This window comes from Lissotriton helveticus, chromosome 5_1 (assembly GCF_964261635.1).
Source record: "Lissotriton helveticus chromosome 5_1, aLisHel1.1, whole genome shotgun sequence".
NCBI classification, from domain to species: Eukaryota; Metazoa; Chordata; class Amphibia; order Caudata; family Salamandridae; genus Lissotriton; species Lissotriton helveticus.
In genome coordinates, this window is record NC_136065.1 from 1,543,679,384 (window position 1) to 1,543,701,595 (window position 22,212).

At 47.0% G+C, this 22,212-nt stretch overlaps 1 protein-coding gene across 1 annotated transcript in view; it reads left to right on the forward strand.

Annotated features, from left to right (window-relative positions):
* The window catches only part of LOC144755556 (uncharacterized), a 48,677-nt gene extending 40,189 nt beyond the window's left edge, over positions 1-8,488 (forward strand). Inside the window, exon 4 of the mRNA XM_078644610.1 lies at positions 7,408-8,488. Within this exon, the coding sequence (XP_078500736.1) occupies positions 7,408-8,308 (901 nt within the window). The 3' untranslated portion in view covers positions 8,309-8,488. The remainder of the gene's footprint in view (positions 1-7,407) is intronic.
* Positions 8,489-22,212: the final 13,724 nt, after the last annotated feature.

Consider the following 22,212-nt stretch of genomic DNA (forward strand, 5'->3'; position numbering starts at 1 on the left):
TCAACTCCATATTAGCACAGAAGGTTACTGAATCGCTTTACATACATATCAAAGAGAAATGAAAACATGGCTGTACCCTGCGATATACTACGTGTCGGTATGTGGATGGATAGACTTGCCTTCACCAGGATTCCTCTACATACGCTTCTAAGCAATGCTATGGGCACCTCTAAGATCTATAAATGGTGTAGCTAGAAGCTAAATAACCAGATATATACTGTGGCTCGTTATGTTACAGGTTTTATTCATAAGTGCAACATTATATATGTCTAGAGGGTCCCCTCGTAACGATAAAGTTACTATAATCAGAGACCTCATTCAGTAATGCTTGTACGGCAACAACATCTCATTTAAAAACATAAGGGTTCCAGGCACTTTCTTATTATTATTGCTCTTGAAATGTTGACATGTTTCATCACCATGACAGAACTTCTTCAGGACAGCCTTTCTTCAGACTTGAGTATGTTACAGCAAGTCTGTTCTTAAGTAATGTTAGGAGATGCGACATGCAGGAGCAAACCAACATCTGTAGCCAGTGGTTTAAGGCTGCATCGCCATAACACTCGCCCATACATTCAGCTCACTTGAGGTATTAAAAGTGGCCTAGAACAAGGAGGTGGTTTTATTTTATAAATTCATCCACCAAGAAATCATATTGCCTTGTTTAATGAATTCACAAAATATGTAAAACTCTGTGACAAAACGCATAAGGAAACAATTTCAACCTAAACTGGGGGAATCTGAGAGACACCGGAGTCTAATTACGACTACCAAATCTGCTAAAACACACACCCTGAAACAGCTCTTCAACAGCACATGCACAAACACAAGATATTAGATTACACAATTACACAATTACTAACCATGCCAAAGTTACCTGATGCATGTCGCTTACGTAGACTGGCCTGACCACGTCATCAGCTGGTTGAGCACAGATATCTTCAGAAGCCTCAAACTTGCAGATGCCAAGACAGGAGCATTCCAAAAACACCCTTTGACACAGATCCTGAGGGGCACTTTAAATGTCTGCAGTCCTCTCCTCAAATCTCCAAACTGGAAACAAGAACTCTGCCTCCTTCCTTCAGAAGCACTGGGAAGACCACTCAAGTGGGGGACCCCACCATCTTCTGGCCAGACATTTAGAAGAAAGGTTCAATGGACGATAGAGAGAAGATGGAGACCAAATACGATAAAATCTAAATATAGTGAATTTCATAAGTACAAGAAACAAAACAATAACAGAACCTTGTCTCCCCTGCTGCAAGCAGCCGGTGGACCAAACTCACTATCATCTCATAAAAACCAATGTGCAAAATCAGGAAAAATCTCTAACCAACCACCTAAAATTACAACACCACTGTAGCAGCAATGACCCAAAGTAATTTCATCATAAATACGCCCCTAAAGATATCACTAAGAGGGACCTCCTTGCCCCTAACAATCCACCCTGCAGCTCAGCACAGAACTACATGGTGGGTTTCGCCAGCGCCACATTAGCCAGGCCAGCGCCTGTGTCCATAGGCTTCCTGGCTTCACACCCGTCATCTTCCACCACCCCGTGGTCCACATTCTAGAGTTCCGCGTGTTCCTCACTATGAAAGTGTTGCACTGGTTCATCTCATTCTATAACAACCACAGCACCTCTGACCCCACCACTCTCACTGCGGCTTCTCTCAAGCGTTTGATCTGTACCTGGAGCCGCTGTGAATTCCAACTAAGGAGGTGTTAAGATCCACCAATATGCTGGCTTCACTCCCCATTGATCATAAAGTAAAGTCCCTCGGCTTCTGGCTTGATCACTTTTTATCAATATACTCACAGATCACCCACACTGTAAAATCCGCCAGGGACACAATATTCTCCACAAACGATGTAAACTTGATCCTGCCGCTCCCGGAGGTTGCCTTGCGGTCCAAGCCCTGGTGGTGTCGTGCTTCAATTATGGAAATGTCACCATCATGGGAGCCCCTAGTGGGTCATTTGTGGGCTCCGCAGGCACTTATTTTAGGGGACAAAGACACTTTAGTTCCCTTCCTCGCGTATGCAATTCGACCTACTCACATACCCATATCCCACTCAGCCACCGGTCACAGCGCTGCCACCTCGGATCCAGAGATGGAGGAAAAGGTGTGGAGGAACAGCTTTTACATGTACGTAAACTTAGGATACCATTGCCCTGAGGCAAAAAGCTATTTTGCAGTCGCATAGCCTACTATTGACAACATCACAGGGTTTGTTACCTCAAAACGACTATTTGTTATGCACTAAATCCATTCTACGAGTCGGTAACAGATTACTGAATCACAAAATGGGTTCAGAACCCCATAACAAATCCCATTTTTAAAGGGGTGTGCTTAGGGAGTCGCTTACAAGGGCGGTTCATTAAGGCATGTATCAATGTTTTGCAACTGTCCTCTGGTCGCAAAACACTGAAAAGTTACTGACTCTTGGGGTGGTAATACATTTATTCACAAAATAGAAGGGGTTCTCTTGAGCACCTTCCCTTTTGTGAATGTGAAAAAAGAAGTTCACTGGGATTCACTGCCTACTCTTAAAGAATCTTAGAAAAAATAGGAAAGTTACTGTGAGGGAACTTAGTGCATTATATGGTGCGGTCGTGCAACTTCACTGTGTAATGCACTCACCAGCCCCTGTAGGACCCTATAGGTTTCATATGTCAGACCTTTAGCTCAAACTGGGATAGCTGAGGCTCTGAGCAGCAAGACTTAACTAAGGAACAAGTTGAAAGTGTTTAAACAGCACCAAAACAATTGAAGAAGAAATTGACATGACCCCAAAGAAATCTGACACCCAGTTATAAAAAATAGAGTGCATTTCTATGTATTTTTCGACACCACAATGAAAAAGATCCATCAGTGGGTACCGCAGATGGAGAATTTACAAGGTATAATAAATCACAATATTTCACTCAACTGCGAACTGGGATTGACAAAAATCAACAAATGTTATACTTAGAAACGTTTTCACTAAAACACTTAGGCTGGGTGTAATGCCGTCATTTATAATAATAATAATAATAGTAATAATAGATAGCTTGAAAAGCGCATGACTACTTCCAACTGAGGTGTCTCGGCACTAGTAGTGCTAGTTAACCTGGGCAAGGGAGACCGGTAGTGAAGTGTTAGGGAAGAGCAAAGAGCCTTTAATGGTAATTTCTCCCAAAGGAAGTACGGCTTTGCCATTTCTTTAAATGGCAAAGTCAGGCCAGCAGCTCAAACTACTTTTCCAGCCTTTAAACGGCGAGCTGGAAGTCTTGGTTTACTCGTGCCACCCCCCGTTTGGCCCAACCAGTTCTGCAAACACTGGAGGGGGCCCTATAACTACATGCTCTGGGTAGTGTTTAGTAGGGAACAACAGGTTAATTAGCTTAGCCAACTGGGTAACATACCTGTTTATGGGTAAGGTCACAGGCAAGGAGGTCTGGTTAGCAGGCCTCAATGCACTCTCAGAGCCGAAATACCAGCAGCATCAGCCCAAAAAAACTGGTGGGTGACCATTCAAAAAGAGGCCTCTCCTTACAGTTACCTTAAAAAATTGAGTTCTGTTTCGCTTGATGAAAATTAACCGCATTTAAAAGCAATCACAGACTTGGTAGTCTGGTGAGCCAAGCAGGCCACAATCCCTCTAATGGCAGCCAAATGCAGTGAGGCACAATTCAGGACATACTTCATGAATATTGATGAGGTAGGTCAGATTCTGACTCTAAAAAAACTGGGATTTTGATTGAGGGGAGTGAAAACCCTACTGAAACAGCTAACCCAATCCTTGTCAGGGAGAACAACAAAAGTCACTAAATTAACCTTTGCTCAACCCTCTGGTAGCTTGGCCCAAAAGCAGTCACTCTTAACCTAGAGGCAACATCTAAAGTACTTATGCAGCACTTCAAACAGAGATAAAATTAAAACACAGCACAAGAAAAATCCCACATCATTTAGAAAAATTGAGTGCAATTTGAAACATAATTTGAGATAAAAACAACAAATACTGCCTAAAAGCACAAAGCGCCAACTGTGGCTATTTGATCCTGCAGACCGAGACAAAGTCACAAGTTCAGGCTGACCATGACGGACCATGGGCCGAATACAGGGACCATGTTAGTCCTGCTGAATAAAGTTCCATAAATCCAGGTTGCAGCCCGCTGCAGGATCCTGCGTGGAGGATGCTTCACACAGCGGCGGTTCTTCTGGACTCTGCGCTGTGATGCAAAGTCCAGCGTCGAGGATGCGTCACACAGTTGTGATTCTGGGGAGGTGCATGGCTACAATTTAAAGTTTTGTTTCGAGGATGCGTCATACACACAGGAAAAGCCCCACACCAATTTAGAAAAGTAGAATACATTTTAATAAATAAAATACAACCAGAACAACAAAAGTCCAATCACTTAAACCAGAGATATGCAATTTTAATGTTTTAGGCAAGCATAGCGCCTAAAAGCACAAAGCTCCATTTGCGGTCATCTAGTTGTGCTAGACGAGAGGAAAGTCACAAGTTCAGGCTGACCACAAGGGAGAGCGTTCCACATACAGGGACTGGGTTAGTCCCACCCTGAAAAAGTTATCTTATCAAAGTCCAGGGTTCTGTCCGCGGTGGGGGAGGCCATTAGGAGAAAGGAGATGAATGGTCGTCACTGTTGCACAAAGAGCAAGCCTGGCATTACAGCCGGTCGTCACTTTAGCACGAATGTCCAGTCGGATGTCTCAGACGGTCTTTGTCGGAGCTCTGCATTGGCGGTCACTGCGCACTGCCATTGCTGGAGGACAAAGTGCAGATCTTGTGCTGCTGGTCATCTCTGCCGGAGACTCTCGGTGCGAACAGGCAAGTTCGATGTCATGAAGAGCCTAAAACTTCATGGTTTTACCTTTCTTTGGAGAGGAGCAAACACTGATGTCTGGGGTTCAGGGACTCACTCTACAGGACGTCAACAGGTCAGCTGAGCAGTTGATGGGAGTCCTTTGGACCTTGTTGTGTCCCTGTAGCTCAGAACAGGAGGTCAGCCAACTGATCATTAGAGTCACTCGTGTAACCTGGGAACAAGGAGATGGTCCATTTCTCCTTCAGAAAGGCAGGCTTCTAGCAGCAGGGTAGTACTCTGGTAACAGCATGACTCCTCTCTGGAACAAAGAAGTCCTCCTGGTGTCTTCTACAGGTCCAGGAGTGAACTCAAGGGTGGTTCAGGAGGTCCAATATTTATACCTGGTGGCATCCTTTTAAGTGGCGGTAAGATCCTGGCTGCCCCCACATCCTTTTCTGGAAACTTCTTGTCTTCCCCTGTCAAGGCTCCAAGTAGTCTAGGGAGACAAAGGGCTGGTGTCAAGTCCGTTTGTGTGTGTGTTGGAGGCAGCCCTCTGAAATGTAAGTGGGGCCGGTAAAAGGTGTACACTAGTCCTGGCAGGATGGCCCACCCTGCTAGCATCTAGTGCCCCTTTGTCTCAGTCTGTGGGAGGAATACACAGAGGCCAATTGCCAAGTTATCCACAGTTATGTGATCCAGGATCCAGACAGTAGGCCCCAAATGGCAAGGACAAGAAAGTGCAAACTTCCTAAAAGTGGCATTTTCAGAATTCAGACTTAAAATCTGACTTTACCTTTAAAGAGGATTTTAGATTATAATTTAATTATGTTCAAACTTGACATTCCTATCTGGTCCCAATCAAAAGTTAGCACTTATTAAATATATTAGGATAACCCAATGTTATTTAATGGGAGAGATAGGCCTTGTAGTATTGAAACCTTCAGGACATGTAAAACTTTAAAACATGTCTTACCTTTCAAATGCAATGCGCCTGCTTTGTGGGTGGTTTAGGGAGAAGGTTAGGGGTGACTTATAGGTCTTAAAAATTAAGGGTTAGGGATGAATTGGCAGTCCTACAACTGTACTACAGGCTGACATGTTTTGACAGGCTACTTTAGTGGGTGGCACAATGAGTGTTGAATGCCAACTAACAGCATTTAATTTATACGCTCTGGGTACACGTAGTACCATATACTAGGGACTTATAAGCAAATATGTCGGTCAGATGTAAGGCAATTGTACTATGTTTTAGGGAAAGAGCACTTTAGCACTGGTTAACAGTGGTAAAGTGCACAGAGCCATAAAACCAATAAAAAAATTAGGAAAACAAGAGGGGTGAAGGCAAAAAAGTATGGAGGAAGACGACAACAAGGATGACATGTCTAACACGGACTCACTATGATTCAGTATTTGATTAACTTATCTAATTGTACATAGGACTGTGTCCAAAAGTCTGTGTGCAATTTGCAACTACTTTTTGCAAATGGAAATTTGTACATTCGCCCCTAAGTTTGCAGAGTGTGAGCTCCATAAACTGACACTGAAGGTTCTGAGGTCATTATTTGTTCATCGACTTATTGCTAATGTATAGATCTAAAATGAAAGTGATACTGCATTTATCTCAACACAACCATTTACAGACAATCCCATGTTTCTAGGCTTCTGTGCAAGCGGTGTGCAGACAACTGATTTAGTACAGGAGAATGGACATGCTATGGGTTCCCTTAGTTTGCTGCTATCACAGAGTTTATGATCCATTCAAGAGATTGCAAGCATAGGAATAAAACAGAGCTTGCAACAAATCTACCAAGATGAATATTTTTCAGCACAAATTTCTTCTATAAGAAAATCTTTTTGCAAGCTTAACTTGACTTGTGATCAGTATGGAGATAGGTAAGAAAGGAACATAACCTGTCTTCTTAGTCAAAATATTCAGGAGCATTAATCCACACCCTCAAATATTGCCCATTCATCACATTCTAAGATACAAATAATGCATTTATGTTTTCCGATGATGGTTTGCATGTCGTAAGACACGTATCAACCCCACTGGCATAACGAAAAGTGAGGGGGCCTCCCTGCACGGTACTAGAGGGGTCCCCTCCGGGCTCAATCAGGAGCTCTTCGACCAGAGTGCAGTGCAGAGGGGGCCCCTTTGAGCTAGAGGCCCCCCGCACAGCAGGGGCTGCGGGGGCCTCTGTTACGCCCCTGATCACCCCCTATTTCATTTTATTGTAGTTTATATTAAAACATAGATCAACTCTAGGCTCACCTGGAAGATTTATGTTTTATTTACTGGTGAGGCGGCGTTACTGTTGCCGCCAAGGGCTTGCAAGAGTTGGTATTGAAACAGGGCTTTCTACAGATGTACAAGCATTTCTCTTTTGAGCATATCGCTTTGCAAGGTTAACTTTATTTGTGATTATTGTGGATATATGTAGGAATGGAAAGTAGCCTATATAATTGTTCAACAGGAGAGGTACGCCACTCTCTATAATTGCGCTGTAAGATTCTAGGGTGCAAATTATGCCTTTATATTTTTAGTGGTGGTCTGTAAGTTGCACACTTTTTATTAACTCTTTCATTTTTTCCAGGTTGTATAAAAAACTAGAAAAGTTTTCTGATCAGCTGGAGGATTTCAACCATGCTGTGTCTATAAAGAAAGTTTCTTTGACAAAGCATGCAGCCAGCCTCCGAGTTGTTGCAGCTGAAATTGACAAAGTTCATCAGGAGGTCACTACGGGTCAAGTCGTTGGATCTGGGGTAGCGGTTGGTGGTGGCCTCATAACCGCCACTGGGATAGCATTGGAAGTGTTCAAGGAGGCCTCACCACTGACCAGCTTAACTGGAGAAGCCATTTCCTTGCTAGGCAGTTACTGCCAATACACTGCCTCGTCAAAGGAACAGGAAGAAGAAATGAAGAACGGGATTCTTGCAAACAAAATCTTGGACTTGTGTGAACAGGATTTGAAGGAAATATCAGACATGTATCTCATAATTCAGGCAAGATTCATGTTTCTGGAAGAGGAAGAGGAACATCATGGCATAATCTTCCAGAAGAAACTCATTGAAATTAAAACCAGATTTCCCCACTTTCTACCAGCTAAGATTAAGAGGAACCACATGGACCTCAATCGTAAACTTGTCAGCTTTGTTGTCACTGCGGCAAAGAAATCTGGACTCATAGAATCAACCAAAGACAAGTTTTTTGCATCACCCAAAGAAATGCCGGATCCTGCCTCCCAACCCACCAAAGGTGGAGATTTTAAAGAAGAAACTGCACTATCAACAAAAGTGAGCCGGACGTCGAGGGTGATACAGGCCGCCCAGGCAGCTAGTACGGCAGCCTACCTCTACCAGAACTCAAAAGAGCTATACAACGGAATCACACATCTCAATGAAGGGGCCAGATCAGAACTGGCAGAAAACATACGCAACGTGGCCTCCAACATCGAGGAGGTCATCCAAAGTTTAGACCAGGTTCTTTCAAATTAGTCCAGATGGTTCGAATGCTGACAGAACAGTGAGGACTGCATTGTAACCAAACTGAAATTTTGTTAGGTCTGATTTTGCAGAATACTTTTGCTGCTTGTTTTTGTTCTGTAAAAAACATTAATGAAGACTGGTCACGCGATATATATTGATAATTCCCGGAAATAAATCTGTATAATTCTATTCTATGTTGTTGTTTAGCTCATCCCGTTGATTCTTTTGCATATTTTAGTCTAGATGGTTCGAATGCTGACAGAACAGTGAGGACTGCATTGTAACCAAACTGAACTTTGGTTATGTCTGATTTTGCAAGATACTTTTGCTGCTGTTCTGCTTTTTCTGTAAAAAACATTAACGAAGACTTGTCACATGATTTGCATCAGTATATTCTATTCAATGCTGTTGTTTAGCTCATCCTGTTGACTCTTTTTCATTTCTTACTTTAAGATTGACGATCTTCAGGTTTGGGGAATTATTCCGTTGATCAAATCTGCCTTTTCTGTTTGGTCACCTCAGATTCTTTCCCTTTTTCTGGACTATATTCCTGCTGGTTTTAAAACATCTTACCAAGAGTAAAGGGCCTTTGCTCCCCTTTAAAACATGTTAACATTGGCTTATTCCTAACTGACATATTATCTTGCCTACAAGTCCCTAATACATCATGAAGGAAAGGCACTCAGGGCCTGAGAGTTAAATGCTTCTTGTGAACTGCAGCACCAATTATGCCATCCACAGAGGGGGTCTACAAAACATGGCTTACAGCCTACCACTGTAGCCTGACTGCAGCAGTGTAATACCTTCATTACAACCTGTCAAAATAACCCTTTTAGGCAGGCAAAGACCTCCCATTTAAATATGAATTAAGTTACCCCTATGTAGGCCTTGAAGCCCACAAGGTAGGATGCATGGTACTTAATAGTGGGACATGTAGAACTGACACTCTCTCCCAACAGTGACAAGGCCCCAAAAGCTTTTTTCGCTGTGGCAGGCCTGGCTACATAGACATATACAGAAAAGCAGATCACAGATTAAAATATTCACCTTGCTATCTCCAGTTAAGGGTCAGCTAAAAACATAATTAAACAATTATTTTAATAATTACTAAAAATACAATTCAATTAAAGTTGGATTTTTAATAAGTCAATCAATCAATCAAGAAATCAGGGTTTTGTAGAGCGCACTACTCACCCGTGAGGGTCTCAAGGCGTTGGGGAGGTGATGGGTGTGAGGGCGGGAGGGAGCAGTTCCGGATCAGTCGAAGTGCCAGGTCTTGATGTCCTTTCTGAAAATGTGTATGGTTGGGGAGCATCTGACGTTAACCGGGAGCTCGTTCCAGGTCTTGGCTGTGATGTAGGAGAATGTTAGCTTTATCTCATCTGAGGCTCCGGTAGACTAATTTGCATCAGCTGTTCAGCAGCTGCACAGCCTTCAAACTTAGGGGCATATTTGCAAGAAATTTGGCGCAGCGCGGCGTTGAGCTAAAATTGCTAATGCCGCGCTCTTCCATTTTGAAAACGCAGGGATGCACCGTATTCACAAGAATGCGGCGCACCCCTGCATTTCCCCTAGCGCTGGCACTAAATTTTGCTGTCTAGCGCCAACGTAGGCACCCTTGCATCATCGTGCAAGGGTACCTTCGTTGAGGGGAAAGATTTTGCAGGAACGTCCCACTTCCTGCACATAAACAATCAGTAATCGCGATTGGTAACTTCTATCTGTGCTACTTTGTGAAGCACACATTGAAGTTGCAATCGTCATTTTTTAATGATTGCTTATGTGTAGGAAGGGACAACTTCCTACACATAAACAATCATGCATGGCAATTTGCTGTATCTCCTTGTGCTGCAGAATGCTGCAGAATGCAGCACACAAAGAAACAGCAAAAACTAGGAGAAATTAATCATTTCTCCTGGTTTTCGCCAGGCTTTCTATGGTCTTATTTTTGGCGCTGCATTCTAATTATGCGACCCTTGTAAATAGGGCGCTGTATCAAAAAGCAATGGGTGTTGTGGCGGAACGCCCACCATGACACCCTTTGCACTTCCCTTTCGCACTGCGTGTAAGGGGGCCTTATTCTCAATACCAACTTGTAAATAAGGTGAAGAGCTTATTGCAACAGGAACGTCGTAACAAGCATTGGCACAGCCAATAGGTCTCGCCTTTGGGACCTTATAACTGTTTAGTTATCCAGCACAATATCCTTGGTGCAACAACATCAGCTGTTGCATGGCTAAGGTCCCAAAGGCTCGATCTATTAGCTATGCCAATGCTTGTTTTTGTGGTTGTTGTAAACACAGGTGCTTGCTGGGCCTGATGCTGTTCTCCAGCTGTTTAGAGGTGGTTGGTAATGAAACACAACGCCTGTCACCACTTCCGGGGTGGGGAGGTGGGAGTATATAAACTGATTTGGTAGTGAGATGGAGTGTCGTAAAGCTTGGGTAAATATTTTCTCTATCAAAGGACATCGCAATTGATTGTGCCAATGTTTGTTTTAGCTTGCCTGTATGATTACAAAAGGTACCCAACGTATGTAAATGCGTCTACCCCATTACACTGAGGCATGGTTCCTGTGTATAACACACAACAAAAAGCCCAGGCCCATTCCGGATTCCTTCCCCTGTTTATTTTTTATTTCATTTTTAAAATCTTAAGGTATTAGAGAGCTTTATGTGAGCACCAGTTGCATTACACAAAGACAAAATGCAGTCCGGAGGGGTAACAACTAGGTAATTCGGTGCGGTTTCGCCGTGCAGGAACAATGTTTCCATAAGGCGATCCTGCCCCCTACCAGAGACCATGCAGTGCTAATAGGCACCAATACATAAAAACGAAACAGTACAAACGTATGTATAACACGCATGTTTTTAGATTAACAGCGTTGAATGATCTTGATTGAACTTGCACATCCTAAATAAGGATTTATAGGAGTGGTAAATACAGGGCTGGTCCCTGTATGGTCCTGATGAAAAGCCTGGGGAGCTTGAAACATGTTGACCGCACACTGATTTAGTCCTCATTAAAGGTTAAATTGCAGTGGCAAACCCCCTTTTAATATACCTATCTTTTTTTGTTGAGGCCCACTAGCACAGTATTTTTAATCACTCACACCCACTCTATCACTATCTCACCTACACCACACATAGTCTTTCACAATTAAGTGCTCCTGCGTAGGAGAGGGCGTGGCTAGCAGGCCAACATGGCGGACGGAGTCTGCTAGAGCTCCGGTGCCGCCGGGAGAAGAGACACCCTGACTGCCGTGATACGGGGCTGCCCTGCGCTGATAACGGTTGGCATCTGTTGCTGTGGTGCTCCGGTCGACTCGGCGAAAGTTTGAGGGCCTCAGGAGTCGGGGTTCTGTGGCGGACAGAGAGGAGATGCCCGAGGCCTAGCCCCATGCTGCAAGCCGGGACCTCGAGTGTGGGCCATATCCGGATTGCTGGACGCGGTCCGGCGCGGCGCCAGGAGACTGCTGCGGCGCATTTGACTAACCTGTTCCCCTGCTGCAGTCGGAGACGGGGGTGTGCGAGACTGATCCATCCTGCACTCCAGCGACGGGATCTTGCTAGCCTGGGAGCAGACGCTCCGGAGGACGATCTGGCCTGACGAGGTGAGAGCTGACTGAGGGAGGCCCCGGGCCGCGCCTGCATTCCGGACCGGAGACCCGGTGGAGCAGCGGCGGGTGAGAGAGAGGCACGGCGACGCGGTGGGGGAACAGACCTGGCCCCCTCCGCCTTCCCTCCCCCCCCTTCCTCCCCCACTGACCCTGATAGAACTCGAGGCTGAGACGGCGTAGCTGGACATGCGCCGACGACCTGAGGTGGGGGGCAGGGGCGCAGGGAAAGTCACTGCCACTACCCTGGGTGAAAGAAGAAATAGAGGCCACTAGCCCTGAGTGGCGCCACGTCAGGGGTACGGAGGTAAGGAGGACCGAAGTCACACCTAACGGGAACACATGAACAGGCCTAAGTGGCGGGCCCGGGCGCGAAGGGGATCGCAATTGCCGCCCTGGGCGGGAGGCGCATAACCGCTCGACCTAGAATGAGGAGTCGTGAAGGTTGGCTACACACCCCTCGGGCTGGTTCCTGGTGCCCCTTTTGAGGTGAAGGGTGGTGAGTGCAGCCTGCAAGCTCACGCAGAGGGGAGGCCTGACTGGACCCCTGCCGAGGGGCTGTTTACCCACCGAAAAGACTTGAGGAAAAGCAATGCTGTGACGAGACCTCGAGTGGAAGTGGTATAGGAGGTGACGGGCGCCCGCCCTGCGTCATAGTCCTGGACATTGTGTGAGCCCACAGACAAGAACTATGGTCCGAAGGGCATGAAAGCTGTGGACGGCAAAGAGGGGACAACTGCGGGACCTTCTCTGGAGACAGGCCCGGGAAGATCCACACCACTGACACTGAACTCTACCATCTCGGATCAACAGCAAATGGATAAATTGGATCTGATACTCAAGGAAATCAGGGACTCCAGGAACGCGATGGAGACACAGATGGGCACCCTTACCACTAATCTCTCACTGTTAAAAGCCGACCACGACAAACTGGTGGACAAAGTTAAAGAGCACGGGACAACGCTGATGGACTTCACCCCGACGGTGGCGGAACACACAGACTCCGTCCAACAAATTCAACACCAAGGAAAATCTCTTATGGAACGGGTGGAGGATGCCGAAGGCCGCAATAGACGCAATAACATTCGCGTCATTGGACTTCCGGAACGCAGTGAGGGTACCCATGCGACGGAATTCATGGAGCAGTGGTTTCGAGACAACGTAGCCACGGAAGGCCTGTCTCCATTCTTCTGTGTGGAGAGAGCACACAGGATCCCCACTGGCCAACCGAGACCGGGACTACCACCACGGCCGCTGATTGTCAAAATCCTAAATTATCGCGACAGAGACGTGCTGCTTCGACAGGCCCGAATAAAATCCCTCATCGAGTATGAAAACAAACGTATCTCATTGTACCACGACTATACCAACCTGGTGCAGAAACAGAGGTCCTCCTACTATGAGGTTAAAAAGAAACTACAGAGGACCAAACTCCGCTACGCCCTGTTATTCCCTGCCCGCCTCAAGGTGATTCATGACAATAAAATTCACTTCTTTGAGAGCCCCACAGACGTGGAGGAGTGGTTGGAAGTGATGGACATCGAAGAGAACCCGGAACCGACCCAAGGCTCATCGGTCAACGATCCAAGGATGGATCAGATCACACCGGGGACATGTCCAGTGCACGGAATACGGAACCAAACCGGCGTAAACCTAATGCCTCTCAACAGAAGAAAGGACAGGAAGATGCAATCGCAATGGTGGGCTCTTTTAGAGAGGAACATGGGACAATCAATACGGACACTGAAGACAGCACAGTGCACTCGGACCACAGTATGGTATTGTTCCCGACAGTAACATCTAGAGCGGCAGATGAACTTCTAGACAATGACCAGGAATAACTCCGGAAATGGAAGAGACCTGAGATTTCAAGACATTATGATATCCTTTCTATTTTATAATGATCACACAGCTGGGGCCCAGAGGGGGTGGTGGGACCCACAGAGGGGATTAATGATCACGTTGAACTATTGGTATGCTGAGGTTCGATGTACCTAAATTATGTTTGCTGTATACTGACGGCAGGTGCTGGTCTTCACACCCCGCACTCTTGTGAAGCACAGAGGCACAACATGGTGGGGACAAGAATATGCCCCCCCCCCAAAACTACAATGGCTACTGGTAATGGTTGATTGTATAATAACTCTCCCGGCGGTACCGTTGAGCCGGCAGCGCAGACAAGTATGGCTCTCCGGACACGTCCCATGCTTAGCCGACCCCCCAAAAGCATATGCACCGTAGATTGTTTGGTTACGTTTTGCATTTTATTGTTCGGCACAGCACAGTTCCGGGGCTGCGCCTCTAGAGTTCGTGTTTGGGAAGGGGTGGGAACCGTCTCCTGGCTAGCACAGATAATATACACGTTGCAACATGGACAGATACCCATTATGACACCTGTATTTGGATATGGCTGACATGAAAGGGAAATATAGGCTGGTTACCTGGAATATGCGTGGGCTAGGGGCAGTACAAAAACGTCACAGAATACACGGCTTTTCGATTCGCCAACAAGCGCACATAGTATTCCTACAGGAATCCCACCTAACACAGTCCGAGATAAACACATTGCGGAAAAGATGGAGAGGTACTGTATTCTCCACAACGTACTCCGCCTTCTCCAGAGGGTCCACAATTTGGGTGCGATATGGTACCCCTTTAGTGGCACTAGAGAGGAGGATGGACGACCAAGGACGTTATATCCTGGTGAGGGGCACGCTCGACGGTACAATGGTAGTCTTGGGTAGTATCTACGCCCCGAACTTTGATCAGGACAGGTTCCTTGCAACTGTGGGACGGGCCCTGACGGACTGGGTAGACGTCCCCTGGATATTGGGGGGAGATTGGAACATGATACTGGATGTGGACCTGGACAGATCGCACCCTCCCCTCCAGGCGACAGGGGTACACAAACTGTCTGACTCCTTTGGGACGTGGCTTCAGGGGTGGGGACTGACAGATGTATGGCGTGCATTACACCCAACACATAAGGAGTATTCATACTACTCCCCAATGCATAACCTACACACCCGCCTAGACAGATTTATTTGTACTAACTCCTTAACGGCCAAATGTACGTCCTCAGACTACCTCGCTAAAACATTTTCGGACCACAGACCTCTAACACTTGACATACACTGGGGAAAGATACCCTCACCAGTGCCCACCTGGAGGCTCAACCCCTCACTGCTAGAAGATGGTCCATTCCGCACACACCTTTCTGACACGTTAAATAATTATTTCAGGGAAAACTGGGAATCCACGTCTTCGAACCTGATAGTGTGGGACGCTATGAAGGCTGTGATAAGGGAAGAGTCGATTGGCAGATTGGTGGGGGCCCGACAAGAAATCCATGGAAAACTCTGCGATGGGGAGAACCGCCTGAGGGAGCTAGAGACGGCGGTGGGAATAGAACCTGGGCGCAAAGGAGATTTACTATCATGCAATATTGAACACGCAGAACTCCTGGAAACCTTGAGGGTTACAGATTATGGAGACTATCTGAGACGCCAGCAGGCGGAAGCGGATAGATCCGGGGCCCTACTAGCTCGTCTGATCCGGGACACTCCTGATATCCCCGTAATTACGAGCATCCGGGATGTAACAGGCAGGGAGGTAAACACACAACTGGAAATTAACACTGTGTTTAAGGTTCATCTGGAACGGCTATATGCCCCCCCCCCCGAGGGCGCTGGGGATGATATGACGGAATTCCTAAGGGGACTAACGATCCCTACCCTGAGCCGGGAGGTACAGGCTTCCCTAGCCAGTCCCATAACGCAGCAGGAAATAAAAATAGCTATCCACATACTCAACCGGGCCAAAACCCCTGGCATGGACGGACTGCCTGGAGAATTTTATCAAACTTACTCTGACACGCTAGCACCCGTCCTAGAGAAAATATACAAAACTGCTTACGAAGTCGGTCATTTACCTGCCACGACCATGCAGGCTTTGGTAATCTCTATTCCAAAACCCGGCAGGGACATCCTCGATGTCAGTAACTATAGACCCCTCTCCATGCTCCCCACGGAATACAAATCCTTAGCAAAGCTATCGCCCTGCGTATACAAGCCCATCTCCCAGGCTTGATTCATACAGACCAATGTGGCTTTCTCCCAAAGAGGAGCACCTCCCAGAACACAAGACGACTCCACGCCCTTATGTCGGCCACGCCACAGGATCTACCACACGCCGGCTGCACTGCCCTGGACCTCCGGCAAGCATTTGACTCCCTGACGTGGGACTTTATGTTTGAAGCCCTACGACGCTTCGGCTTCCCGGATGCCCTGGTGAAGTGGATCCGTTTGCTGTATACGAACCCAACAGCTAGAGCACGTACGGGCAGGTGTACCTCGAACAGCTATGACGTCCATAGGGGCACCCGGCAGGGATGCCCGCTGTCGCCGTTACTGTTCGTGCTCACACTTGAGCCTCTGGCGATCGCGCTCCGAGCTAGAGCGGCGGAGGCGGGCATACTGGTTGGAGGAACCCATAATTTGATCTCCATATATGCCGACGATATATTAGTGTTCCTCCGAGATCTGCAGGGAGATCATTCACACTTAGCAACTATTTTTGAACGCTTCGAGAATATCTCTGGCTTGGCCATAAACCCGGTGAAGTCCCTAGGCTTTTACTTCCGGGAAGGACAACGACCTTCCCATGAACAGTTTGGTACCTATGAGATCCAAATAGCGCCGAACACATTTAAATACCTGGGCATTAATGCATACCGAAGTCAGGAAGACCAGATTGAGGGTAACGTACGGAGGGCAATCAATGGTCTTCAAGGTAGTGTGAACTTCTGGACATCCCTGCCCCTGTCTGTCATGGGAAGGGTGGCGATTTCAAAGATGGTCCTACTTCCCCGGATACTGTACTACTTTGTAAACTTACCGGTTCTACTCCCACAGCAAATTTTTGCCACACTGAACACGTTATTGGTCACCCTCATATGGGGTTCGGGAAGACGCCGAATAAGCCTTAAGAAACTACAGTTGAATACCAGACAGGGAGGCGTAGGAGTGCCAGACTTACGAGGTTATTATTATGCAAGCCAACTCCAATGGCTGCCACGCTGGGTGGCAGGCAGGAACCTGCACGAGATTGCTTTCACGGCAGACAAACTGTCACGCGGAGAACTACACTCCCTTCTGCTACCCACTGCCAAGATCCCCAGAGATTGCCACCCCCTACTACTCACTGCTTCGCGGTGCTGGCGAAAGGCATTGGCGTACACAGCTGGGTCCATTCCCTATGCAGGCAACATTCCCCTCCTGGAGCTCCCGACGCCACAGGGAAGTCTGACACAACTCAGGTTACAGCCCTGGACGGACGCGGGGGTGGATAGAGTGGGGGACCTGTTCGGGGACGACACCCTACTGGATCATGCCTCCTTTGCACAGTCTACGGGAGCCCCATTACGAATGTACCTTCTACATGCCTCGGTGACCCACTATGTACGACGCACATGGGCTCCACAACGCACCAAGCCAGAACAACATGAACTGGTACATCTCCTTCATTATATGGGGGCAGGGGGACACCTAGTAAGATGGCTCTATTTGGGCATAAGGGAACACGCAGCTTTGCCCCTCACCACACTCAGGGAGGCCTGGGTTATGGAAACAGGGGAGGCCATAACGGACAGGGAATGGAAGACTATCCTAGGACACCACCGGAGAGTGTCCAGAAACGTTAAATTCAAATTCATAAAGGCCATGGTTTTACACAGGGCGTATCTCACCCCCCAAAGACTCCACAGGATGTTCCCTGATTCCCCCCACAACTGGCCTAGATGTCAGGAGGACGAAGCTGGCATCCTCCATATGATGTGGACGTGCCCGAGAATACGCAACTACTGGGTGACGATCAGAAACACACTACACACTGTCACAGCTATGCAGATACCTGAGGGGGCACTACCCTGCCTGATAGGACACAGGAAGAGACCCAAGGCCGGCAAAGCACAACTGAAACTATTAGACTTAGCACTCTTGTTGGCACTCAGGGTCATCACTATGAGGTGGAAATCGGCTAGGCCCCCGAATGTAGAAATATGGCGCTCTGATTTGGTAAAATGGGGCAAAGCGGAATCTGCGGTCCTACGTAGGGAGGAGGAGAAGGGACAACGTAAATACCCTATAGCACTAGAATGGGACCGAATGTTGATAGAGATGGAGGGTGTAGAACTAGAGTTGTCACAGAGAACCAACACATGATTGCACTTACGGAATGCAGCGTGATAGCGAATGTAAAGGCACAGGCACGATACACAGGTTAACCAAGCCATGAGGCTGAACATTCTCTGAACAGAATAAAGTCAGTATACCGAGAATGCAGAGTATACACAGGGTACGGCCAGGAGACGGGGAGGGGGGAGGGAGGGAGTTAGGAGACAGTTAACACACATGCGATACTGTAATTTACATGCAAAGGAAAAATGCTGAAGCGGAAAGATAATTTGGAAGTTATAAGATAAGATGTACTGGAAATGTATGAATGTTAATACGCCGACAGTTACAGTTAAGAAAAGGTGAAAAGACTGACCGAATGTACATTGATTGTATGTAAAATGTAATACTAGTCACAGTCACGAATAAAGAGTTGTAAAAAAAAAAACCTTCCTATTCCCAGGAAAAAAAAAAGTGCTCCTACGTAGTTCGCTAGTCGCAGCACGCCCCTTTTCGTAGAGAACTGGGATGGCCCCAATGATTAAGCATGTCACCGTGGGGAAACCCCGGTGAGTGAGGGGACACTAGAAAGAAATTTTTCTTTCTCATTGGGTTGTACTGACATAATCTGATCAGTGACCATCACACAAGCTAGGTCTCTGAATCCAGTACATTCGATTCCTACCGTTCTTGCATTACACAAGGATACATTCCTTTTTTGGTAGGCATGGGGAGATTAAGGGGCATATCATCAAGGGACGGCGATAAATAACGCAAAGCGCGCTCAGCGCTTTTTTATTTTTCTCAGTCTATTTCTGGAATGTTCGAGGCATGTGGGCTGCTGAATTCATATATTTGCATAGATCGCTGCCTAGTGTTGGGTCCGGATGATTGCACTTTGTTGTCTTGGAAGAGTCTTCGAAGTATCACAAGATAGGTGACTCCTCCCTTGGACCATAGTGCGCATGGGCATCCACTCCATCCTTAGATTGTTTTTTTCCGCCATTGGGTTCGGATGCTATTTCCTACACTCCAGCTCGGAATCGAAACTAACTACTCCCTAAGGCCAAAAGGCCTTCGAACTCGACGGTATTGTTTTCGCTCGGTACCCCTCGACTCCATCCAGATTTTCATCTTTATCCGGTCGTCGACGCGGACCGTTGGGCCTTATCGACACCACGCGTGACTTCCGTTGATGGAAAGGAGTCCTTTTAAAAGGTGCCCACAATGCCACTCAAAGTTCCCACATACTGACAAACACACAGTATGCAACAAGTGTTTGTCACCTGAACACGAAGAAGAGGACTGCCCGGCGTGTGCCCAATTTCAATCCAAGAAAACTATCCGGAATCGACAGGCTGCCAGGCGAGAGATGCAGAAGTCGGCACCGGAACCAGAGAATATCTTCGAGGACGACCAAGAGCTTCCCGAAGCTGCCGACTCCGATCTCGAGATCGTCACCGTTGAGGACCAATCGGACTCCGATGGGCAGATCACACCGGGGCAAAAACCTGTGAGTACCCAGCCCCCCACTCCACTCAGCCCAACAAAGAAGGCTCCGGTCGAAGCATCGCCGAAAGGCCTTAGCCAAGATTGAGACATTCCTTCGGAGACCCCACCTTTCGGCCCGGCTCCGAAGCACAAACAAACGCCTTCAGTTAACCCAGGCCCGAAGAGAGTCATCGAGCCAAAAAGAGTTCTCCAGCCAAAGGTCATCGAACCAAAAAGACTGGTAGACCCGAAAGGCGCACAACCAAAAGAGGTGGCCCGACCGAAGATCATCGACCCAACGAGTAAGGTCGTCGATCCAAAGGGTGTACAGCCTAAGAAAGCTGTTGACGCCGAAAGACCATCGGCACCGAAACCCTCGGTACCGGAGAGCGTCACGCCGCAAAAACACTCGATACCAAAAGGCTTAGCACCAAATACAATCGTCGAGCCCAAAAAACCATCGGAACCGAAGACATCGGAACCGAAGAAAATCGTACAACCGAAAGAGGTCGTCGATCCAACTGATACAGACGAACCTAAAAAGGCTGCCGAACACACAAAAAAGACAATCGACCCAAAGAAACACCAGGCTTCGGACAAAAAACGTACTGAACCAAAAGCCCCGGTCGATCCAAAACAAGTCGCTGAGCCTAAAAAGGCCGCCGATCCAAAGAAAGACTCTAAAGCCAAGGAACGCGTCGAACCAAGAAAGGTTATCGAACCTAAATCAGCTGTCGAGCCCAAAGGAGCTCCGACACCAAAAAGCACCGAGCCACAGACTCCAAAAAAGGTTCATAAACCTAAACCCTCGACGCCAAAGCCACGGACTGTCGAGGAAGAACTACTCCACCCACATCCAGTGTCCGAGGAGCAAGCTAAATTATATATCGATCCAGATACAGGACACGTCATAGTCTACCACCGGAAGAAGAGGCCTTTACCACAAGACACTCCTTCTCCAGTTCCTCCAAAGAAAAAAGACTTTGGCACATCTCCCTCAAGGCCTTTCACTCCTCCTCCTTTCCTACCTGATATGCCTTTCGTTCCTTACTCTCCCACACACTCTGATCACAATGAGGGAGAGGACATGGGGGAAGATCCTCAATACAATTATGATGACACTGGGGATCCTGATCAACAAGATAACACATGGGATGACCAAGATGATGACGAGCAACAGCCCATCCCAGATACTTCCCCATACCCAACAAAACCATCACCTACAGACGACACAATCATGTTTAATCAGCTTATAGATAGGGCAGCTAAATATCACAAGGTAGATATGCACACTGACCCTATAGAGGAAGATTTCTTGTTCGACACCTTCCCCACTTCTGAGAAAAATGTCAAAACTCTTCCAATGCTTAAAGGGGTCCTCAAGCACGCGCCAGATATCTTTAAAGATCCTGCTAGGGCACGAGTGCTCAATCCAAGAATAGAGAAAAAATATAAGGCAGCACCAGCAGACCCTACTTATATAAAACAACAGTTGCCTTTAGATTCTTTAGTCATTGCGTTGCAAACGCTCGTAAACGAGCCAATTCGCAAACAACAGGAGACGCTCCCCCCTCCTGATAAAGAATCTAAAATTTTAGAAGCATCAGAAAAAAGAGTAGCTTCACAAGCTGCGAATTCTTGGAGAATCGCTAATACACAAGCTCTATTAGCGAGATATGATAGAGCACACTACGACCGACTTGAAACTCTAATGCAACACCTACCAGAACCCTTTAAGGCGCAGGCCAACAACCTCATTCAGGAAGGCAAATTCATAACAAACGCCTCCATCAAATGCACGCTAGACGCAGCCGATACTTCGGCCAGGTCTATCAACACCAGCGTTCTACTGTGCAGACACACATGGTTACGCATTTCTGGATTTAAGAATGAGGTGCAATCCACCATCCTCAATCAGCCAGTAAACAAAGACTTTCTGTTTGGCCCTGCAGTTGACACCATTTTAGATAAAATGAAAAAAGACACTGAAACTGCCAAATCAATGGGGGCGCTTCAGTTCCAACAACACCGGGGCTCCTTTTGTCGCTCCTTATATAGAGGTGCAGGAAGGGGCAGCACTTTACAAAGCTCCTCCACCTTCAAGTCCAATACCCAGAGCACTTTTAACAAAGGCTCCAATAGAGGAGGTTACAGAGGAAACAATAATAAGGGCAGAGGATGTGGAGGCAATAACACCAGAACCTCCACTGTCACCAAACAGTGACTTCACCACACTCTCTCCAGAAAACACAACACCTGTCGGAGGCAGAATCAATCAGTTCCTACCTGTCTGGAACGCAATTACCACAGACAGGTGGGTGAGACAAATTATCCAGTATGGTTATTGCCTGGAACGCACTTCTACTCCACCCAACATACCACCCAAACACCGTCCTATGTCCAAAGAGCACATAACACTGTTACAGCAAGAGGTCCAATCCATGCTACAAAAGGGCGCCATAGAGCCAGTCCCTTTTCAACACTAAGGAACAGGATTATATTCTCTATACTTCCTAATTCCCAAAAAGGACTGGTCGCTCAGATCCATTTTGGACCTCAGACCTCTGAACCAATACATACTATCAGAGCACTTCCATATGATAACCTTACAACAAGTTCTCCCACTGCTTCAG